General features: G+C 47.6%; 1 protein-coding gene across 1 annotated transcript; it reads left to right on the top strand.

Moving 5' to 3' along the window:
- Positions 1–1913: 1913 nt before the first annotated feature.
- Positions 1914–8328, top strand: SPADH (spermadhesin family member). The gene is made up of 4 exons (XM_064373770.1): positions 1914–1959; positions 4960–4989; positions 6100–6235; positions 8190–8328. The coding sequence occupies exons 1-4, from the start codon at positions 1914–1916 to the stop codon at positions 8326–8328; spliced, it is 351 nt and encodes a 116-aa protein (XP_064229840.1).
- Positions 8329–8805: the final 477 nt, after the last annotated feature.

Here is an 8805-nt window from a genome sequence, read left to right as displayed (position 1 = left end):
AGGAGCAAGGGAAGACCAGAGTGGATAAATTTCTGAGGGATGCAAATCCTCAGAAGCTGGTGCTAACCCAAATCTTTCCTCCAAGCAGACATCGGGTCTTGGGGTACCTAAGACTTTGGTTTCCAGGGTCCTCCAGGAAAGATACTAGGTCTTTGTTCCTTCAGGCAGCCACAGCCATGGGGGGATGATGCTGGGGGTCACATAGCCATCCTGACCCATTGGAGCCCATGGCAAGATCCTCGCGTTGGGGTACAAGAAAAAGGACACGTCCTCTCCATGGGCTCCTGCATTTGCTCCATCTGGGCATTCACAGCCAATGGCAGGGAGCTTTGTCCTCTTTCCAGCCCAGGGCCAGGAATAGGGTGAATGAGGGGTAATGGGACAGGGTATCTGGAGTAAGAGGAGGAAGGAGAACTGTGAGGAAGTATTGCAATTTACCTTAGTAATACCTGGAGGCTTAACACTAAAACAGCCTTTTGCAGTGATTGTGAGCGGAGAGAAAACTTACCCACTTTTTTCTCCCTCCATTCCTCAGCTGGGATGCGCTGAGTGTCTAGATGGCTCCTAACCCAGCAGTTTCACCCTGTTCTACTTGAGTTGTGAAGCTCCTTCACAATGTGAACCCATCAGGGCCTCTTCAAATAAAGTTGTGGGAAGGAAAGGCCAAGGGTGGCTTCTATGATCCATAAGAAGGGCGATGCAATACAAGATTGTCCTGAAGATATGAACAGGCATTTCTGAAAGAGCTGCTGTGGGAGTAGAGGCCTTGAAAGGATGCCAGCCCCACTCGACCTCAGGGAAATGCATTTTATAACATTAGGTATTATTCTGATCATCCATATTGAAAAATATGACAAAATCAGGAGTTGGTTAGAGTTCAGGAAAATGGGTCCTCACGAAGTCCTGGTTGTTGTATAAATTGGTAGCAGTCTTTGGTTGGCAAATTGGCTCCCATTCCTTCATATGGCTGAAGAAATTCCCATTATGGCTATACCAGGGTTTCTTCATCTGTTTATCAGCTGATATTAGATTGTGTCCCCTCTTCCATTAATTGAGTAATGCTTCTATTTATATCTAGACATATGCTGTTAATTCTCCTTAGTATACAACTGGTGGAATTGCTAGAGCATAAGGGAACTCTCTGTGTAATCTCGAAACAAATTGCCAGCCCACTTTCCTCAGAAACCTCTTTTAACCATGATCCTGCCCCTGGGACTGAGCCATGTGGCTCCTTGTATGACACATGTAGACACAGGTACTCATGCCATCCACCTGGACATTCCCACATGGGTGGGCCTCCCCCTGCAGTGGCCCCACTGTAGCCCACTCACACCTTGAGCCGCTCAAGGGCCTGATTTCATGCCTTTGCTCTCCAGTGACACAGAGAGGTCTGTGGGAGAGATGGGCAGTCAGGGGTTTGGGACCACACCCTACTTCTGCCCCTGATGCCCTGTGACTTTGGGAAAGTCTCCTGGTTTTCTCTGGGTCTGGTATCTTCAGCTTTCCAAGGACCCCTGGCCTGCCTCACCTCTTGGGTATTATGAGGCTTCTGCAACATAATACAGCTGCAAGTGCTACCAGTTAGCCCAAAGAAAGAGGGCTGCCCAGGTAGGAGATCACAAATTGAGACCAGCTTGTGATGCTTCCCCTGAGCCTGCCTGGAGAGGAAAGGAGCGCCTGGCCATTATATCTCTGCCTAGGTAAAACCTGGAACCTGGCTGAGAAAGATCAGTGTTGATTAGCATCTAGCCACACCTCCCTCCTCCCTCTCTAGACCACCCCAGTGATCCTACAGCTTGGCCAATCTTGGCTCCAGGTGGGAGGGAGAAGATCAGATTTCACAGGTGTTTCTATATAACCCAAGCCACCAGAGCTGAGCTCACTCCTGAGGTTGGTGCCAAGTCCTGCTGAGGATGAGGCTGGCCAGAGCCTTTGCTTGGGCCCTGCTGTGCAGTACAGGTAACACATGTCCCCAGGCCCTTTCTCCTGGGCCTCACACTATTTTCCTTTTCAGCTGCAGAGATTTTTTAATTTGCTTATTGCCAAGGAGGAAGCCCATGGCTGATTAGCTGAAAGATACTCTCTTCCATACAAAATGTTTCACTTTCCCCTTAGTGCTGGTGGAGGAAGAGACAAATGGGAAAATATCTATGTCACTGTGCTGATGCCATCGTGATTTTTAAATATTTCTGGGCTCCTGAATTCCCTGTCTTGATGTGTTCAGTGACCTTCCTTCCTGCCTTAAGCAACTTATGCTGAGACTCTGCAAGGCTCACCCAGAAGCAGCTGAGAGAATTGCTTCGGAGGTTTTCCAGGTGGTCTGCTGAAGGGGGTGTCTTGGTGAGGGTGCCCTGCATGAAATGTGACTGGGGTCTTCTGAGGGGGTAGCTGTGGCCCCTGGGGGGTCCACAGCAGGAGGGAGCTCTGCATCTGCCCAGTGGGTTCACATGGCAGCTGCAGCAACTTCAGGAGCAGCAATAATCAGCAGCTCCCAACACCGGCTGGAAATGCCTGGAAGAGGGGGAGTCACTTGCCCTCTAGAGGGCTGGGCCCTGGGAATTGCGTCAAATGCACTAGGATTGGCCGACTGATTTTAAATGCAGGCAGAAAAGCAAGAGGGTATCAGTTTCTTCAGGGAGAGCTCTCTGTCTCTGTCTCTTCCCCCTGGCTCTCTGTTTCCCTCATTTCCCACCTTCTTTCTTTGTATCCTCCTCTTTGTCTCCCCTTTCCTTCCTGACCTTCTTGTTTCCCACTCTCCTCACTTCTCTCTCCTCTCTTGCCCTTGCCCAGTCTGTCTAGCCTTGCCCATTTCTCCTGCGCTGCTGCTCCGCTTTGCTGACTGCACACTCCCGTCAGGGGCTGCTCATCGCCGGGAGCTCTCCTCCCCTGCCAGGATTCCTGCAAAGTTCAGCCTCACTGTAGGCCCCAGCTCTACGTGCTCTCCTCTGGCTAAAGCTTCAGATGCTCATCTACATTTCCAACTCAGGTGCCAGCTCACAGCTTCTGTCTAAATTAGGGCTACAGTGAGGCCTTAGGGCCACTGGTCATAGGAACCCTGAGAGCTTGGTGGAAAAACTTAATACGCTTGACATTTGGTTTCCTTGTCCTTGGTGAAGTCAGGAGACACAAAGACAACTTGATGAAAAAGAGGCAGAGGTACTGAGCTTAAACGCAGAAACTGTTGAGTGCTGTGTAGGCTTGGCCAAGTCACCCAACCTCAGCTGTAGAATCGGGGTGTCTCAACAGGGCTGTTGTGAGGAGTCAGTGAAGGAAAAGATTCCACTCAAGCAAATTGAGACAGGTTTATTACTAAAGCTCCCTGAAGTGATCATTAGCCTCACAGCCTGGGAGGTTGTGTAGTCAGTGATTGTTAAGAGGCAGTTTCTTCCCCATCCCTCAAGGCCCTTACCTAAGAATCTAGATGAAAATAATTTAAGGTAGACGGGGTTACAGTACAGAAATGTCACTCAATATGACAGGCATGGTCAGGATTTGCACTTGAGATCTGCTTTCTGGAGAATCATGGTTTATTTCTTCAGGAGCCAAATTGACAGAGGCCCCGGCTGTGGGGAGACTCTTCTTTGCACCCCAAAGGCTCATATAGTCTCAGGCCCAGGAATCCTGGTTGAATTTAAAATACATCTATATATTTTAAATCTTAAAAAAAGGGAAAAGGAGCTGGGCTTGGGGTCAGTTGCTTCCAGGACACATTGGGTATGCTGGGTGGGAAAAAGATGTCCTGGTTGAATTTCTTGTCAGAATACACTGAGTTTATAGTGTAGAGCTTTCTGTTGCATTATAAGGATTGCTCGTTTACTGAGTAAAGAAACATCATCTAATTTGGTAAACGAAGCAACAGTCTGGAAAGCTTCAGAGTGACAGATGGGGTGTGTGCCAGGCTACCCTGTGCTGGGTATTGGGCCATGGGATCGTGCGCCCAGTTTCATCCTATAAGGTAGTTAAAATCAAGATGCCCATTGTATAGATGAGTGACTGAGGCTTAGGGAGAGTAAAAACTTTGTCCAAAGCCGTTCAGCTCTAGGCTGCTAGGGTAGTTGACCAGGGCCGTTTGATTCTGAACCCATGTGCCTGCCCACCAGACCATCCCCTGACACGAGCCCAGTGTCATGTGCACTGCGGGATGCATAGGATTGCATGCAGGGCTCGCTTGGATCTAGGTATTTATCTCAGGTCCCTGAATAGTGAAATTTCCATAAACAAAGATGACTAAGAATCTAGATGAAAATAATTTTCATCGAGATACCAGCTTACATCTTCCATCTACATTAGGGCTATAGTGAGTTTAAGTTTTTCCACCAAGCTCTCAGGGTTCCTATGACCAGTGGCCCTAAGGCCTCAGTGTAGCCGTAATTTTGATGGAAGCTGTAAGCTGTAAGCTGGTATTTGAGTTGGAAATTCACTTAAAAATTATAGTCAACATATTTATTTCAAAATCAAATTAATCACTGATTTTATTATAGAATTTACAAGGAGAAATGTTTATATCAGAGTTAAGGTAGCTGACTTTTATTTTTTCCCAGGAAAGTGGAGTTTTCTGTGACATGAGACCTTTAGCTAAAAAATCAGGAATGTCTCAGATAATTTAGGACAAGCTGACCACCCTATCAGAGCAGTCATTTCTGACTATGGCTCCAGAGTGAGACGATTGAACTTTAATCAAGTGGAATCAGAAAAGCAAGAAGAATGCTGTGGGTGAGCTGGTTTGTGAAACTGTGAATGCTGAGAGCCGTTCCTCCCTTCCATTCTTTCTGGGTGACCCAGGGCTGCTCCCAGAAATGGGGACAGTGACGCCATCCCCTCTTCCTGCTCAGCTCCATCCCTTTGCACTAAAGCTCCTCTTCACAGTGTGGTCATTTTCCTTTCTTCTGCTTTCACCCATCAGTAAATTCAGATTTTCTTTTTCTTTCTTTCTTTTTTTTTTTTTTTTTTGTCTTTCAGCCATGACTGTTACAGCTCCATATGCCGCAGGTAAATGCAGACAAGACTGTTTCCCTCTTTCTCTTGCCTCACACAGAGACATTGTGTTTTGGGGTTGAACTCCAAATGGATCAATGAGAAGGGCATGTACCAGGGACAATTCTTGTCCAAAAGAACTTGGTATTTCTGTACCTGATAATTGGATTCGGCCTTCATAATCCCTAATTCCTCCTCCCACCCTCTCAGTGCTCCCCTCATGAGCCTCCTCCCAACTCCCCTCAACACCTCCAAGCCCCAGGAAGCCTTTTCTGCTTCAGCCCTCCTGTCTAACCAGCCTGCTGGGAAGGGAAAGGAGCCACCACTCCACAGAGCCTGTGTCCCTGGAGGATGGGAGCCTCCTCTAAACACTTGGAGTCTGGAGATCTGAGCAGCTGGTCTATCCTTGGTGTCAGAAAACTGCTCCTCCCTCTAACCTGCCTTCTCCATGCTGCAGCCCTTCCCTCCTCCTTCAAGCTTCTCCATGAGGATGCAGGCTAGAGGGAGGAGCAGTTTTCTTGTGATGCAGGGTGGCTTGTTGATTGATTGGTGGATTATCTAGAGCTTAACCAGTTGCTGGGCACAGGATAAGTGCTTTAGAAACCAAAACACATTTGACCATTCAAGCAAGGTGCTCTTTTCATCCTCAGTCACACTTTCGGAGCTGGAGGTATAATTGAACCTCGAGGAGATGGATTCTCATTTGTTCAGGGATTGGGCTACTATGGGGGCAGGAGCACTGCCTATTTGTTATTTGTCTGACCTGCCCTAAGAAAAGATATGGAAAGAAAATGTTTGTGCTGATTTTCTGCTCACCAATCAGGCAATATGATTGGTGAGAAAGTAAATTTTAATAAGCGGAGTTAAGTTCCTCTATTTCCCACTCATCATAAATAAATCGTACTTTAAAATGCTTGTGGGTCCCCTCATAATCTCTGAATAGACTAAAACCAAAAAGCCCACCTTGTTTGTGGAGCCATCAGACTGGGCCATTAAGGTTACACTTTCTTCCCAATGATGGGAGGTTTTGAGAATCAGTAATGTCAGGGGCCCAGGGAATGGCATGAGCCAATCCCGGGCCAAGAGCATCCTTGCAATGCCTGAGCCCCATTTCTCCTCTTGTAGCACCCAGTGACTGTGGGGGCCACTACATGGATGACTATGGCAGGATCAACAACTATGTTGGGCCGAAAACTGAATGTGTCTGGGTCATTGAGTACAACCCCGGGGAGATACCCATGGTGGCCATTCAAGACCTCAGGTGAGTATTGGGTTGTGAGTTTTCTTTGATGATGTTGTTGTTATTTCTAGGAAAGATCTCATCTTGACCTCTTATGGTTTGCCCTCCACCTATCCATGACAGCCATTTGACACACAGTTGGACTGCATTTTCACTTCCTGTTGAAAGCTTTTCACTGGCTCCTTGTTCTCCAAATAAAATTTATCTTCTTGTTTTGCCTTGCACATTCTTCAGAACTGGCTTCTGTTCTCTGCTCACTTTTGATCACTTCTCCTCTCTGGACCCCTCTATAAGCTGAGCCGCTACACTGAGTTTCCTGAACACACCTGAGTCCAGAAGGTCCTTGCCTTTGCTCACACCTGCCCTCTGCCTGGAATCCTCTGCCTTCAGTCCCTGCCAGACTCATCTGCCCTCTGCAAAGGGTTTTCATGTTGTATTTCATGAGTTAGCTCAAGAGCAACAACCTCCATAACAATAAAACCCCTTTCCTGACTCTGCAGGGAGCACAGGTCTTTTTCTCACAGGCACTTACATAGTACCCCTGGAAAGCTCTACACTGAGTTTATAGTGCAATGTTACTCTTGCGTATGACTTCGTTGTGTTTATTAGGAGTCTATCTTTGGATTGCAGGTATTTTTCTTGAATGAATGAACAAATGAATGAAGTGATAAAGCCACAGAAGGCATTTCCAATGCAGCCTGAGTTAGTGCATTGCTATCCCAGGGCACTGTTCATGGATTTCAGCATAGGAGCCACATTTCCATCAAGTCTAGACTAAGCCAAACACAGCCCACAATGGTGGATGAGACAGATGGTGAAATCTGTGTAACCCAGAGGTCCTGTCCCCTCCAGGCAGCCTATGGGTTCAGAATCCCACTAGGTTATGCAGGAGTTTTTGGGATAAAGGACACTTAGAGACAGCTGCATCAAATACAAGGCTTAAACAATCTACCCAACCTGAGGCTCAGGGATTCAAAAAAGGATGAGTGGCCAAGGAGACCCAGATGAGGAAACAAGGAGAGAAGAAGGTTGAGGAGGAAGCTGGAATGAAATAGTTGTGCACTTCCTGTGTCATAATTTCCCCAGGGCCAGAGGGATGGGCAGCTCTGGACAGTTCCCCATGTTGTCCTTTTGTCCTTTTCAAAGTTGATTTTGGATCTGACTGTCCATCAAGGAGGGACTCAGGTGGGGCCAAGAACAAAACTAGTATAAAGTCAGCTGTGTGTATCCTGGTGGGGTGTCCCTTGTTGTCTTGTTATACCCCAGAGAGGCTCCAGGCCTTCTCCTGTGAAACCAAGACCTGCTGGGGGCAGAGGATGATGGGTGGAGATAAGGACTGGAAAAGCACAGAGAGGAGAGGGAAGTGGGGAGGCCTCCGGGGACTGAGAGCTCCCGTGTGCAGTTTGTCTCTCACAGGATGGAGATAGAGATGCCTCTCCCCTCTGCCATGAGTAAGCAAGGTCAAGCTTGTGCTGGGAGAGGGTTCATGCTTCACCTCTTCCTGTGCCATCTGTCAGGGGAGAGGAAGGCAGAAACCAGGGAGTGGTGTTCACACACTCATTTCTGGTGATTTTTGTCCTGACACAGAGGTTGCGGTTTAAGGAAACACACCACTGTGCTGCTGCATTCACTGTTTGGGGAATTTGAAACACAGCTGTTGCTTTGACTAAAATTCCTGGGTTGGAATCCTAGGGCCATGGGCTGGGCTTCCTGGGTGACACAGAAACCATGAGACTGGGAAGCTGCCTGCTGCCCTGGTGGAGGGGAAGGTTTCTGGGAAGATGGAGGGGATGCTCAGGGCCCTGCCTGCATTGTTGAAGAACTGATGAACTTTCCTTCCCTTGTTCTCATTCGTCCTTGCACTTATCACAAGCAAAGCTGTTGGGATCCAGTGTGGGGTCATTGGTGAAGGGAGGTGGCAGTCTAGCTGGAGGACAAATCCAAATGCTGATGTTTCCCTTTTCCTCTGACCTAGCAAACTCACCTGTGGCAAAGAGTACGTGGAAGTGCTGGATGGACCTCCAGGGTCTGAGTCCTTGGCCAGGATTTGTAGAGGCTTCACTAACTTCTATCGCTCTTCTTCCAACATTATCACCATCAAGTACTCCAGATAACCCAGTCACCCACCCTCCTTCTTTGAAATATATTACTTTATTGACATTTGGGCACCTAAATAGGTAGGTTGGGGGAAGAAGCACCTGCTGATACACCCCTGCCCTGCCTGAGCCTGGCTTTGTATATGTTGGGCAGAAGGTACACCTGTGCCTGCAGAAATAAGATTGAGCCACAGTTCTTTTGGACCAGTGTTGGGTGAGGGAGAGGGAGTGTGACCTAGTGACCCTTCCAGAGAAACATACGGGTTCTGTCCCAGCATTTCTGTACACCCACATCTTTGAGTTTGGAAGATCAGATGTGAAAACTTTCTTTATCGTTCCTGTCCTCTTGATGTAGAAGCATGTATCTCTGAGAAGCCATCTTTCTCGCTACTGATTTTTATAAGCCCTGTGGCATTTTATGCAAACTGAGTAGTATATTAACTGTATACTCTAAGGAATGTATAATACGCATATTCTATATGACTAATCCTAGAA

This window comes from Aotus nancymaae, unplaced genomic scaffold (genome assembly GCF_030222135.1).
Source record: "Aotus nancymaae isolate 86718 unplaced genomic scaffold, 86718_ANA_hifiasm-v0.15.2.pri h1tg000010l, whole genome shotgun sequence".
Lineage (NCBI taxonomy): Eukaryota > Metazoa > Chordata > Mammalia > Primates > Aotidae > Aotus > Aotus nancymaae.
This window is presented reverse-complemented; position numbering and strand designations above follow the sequence as displayed.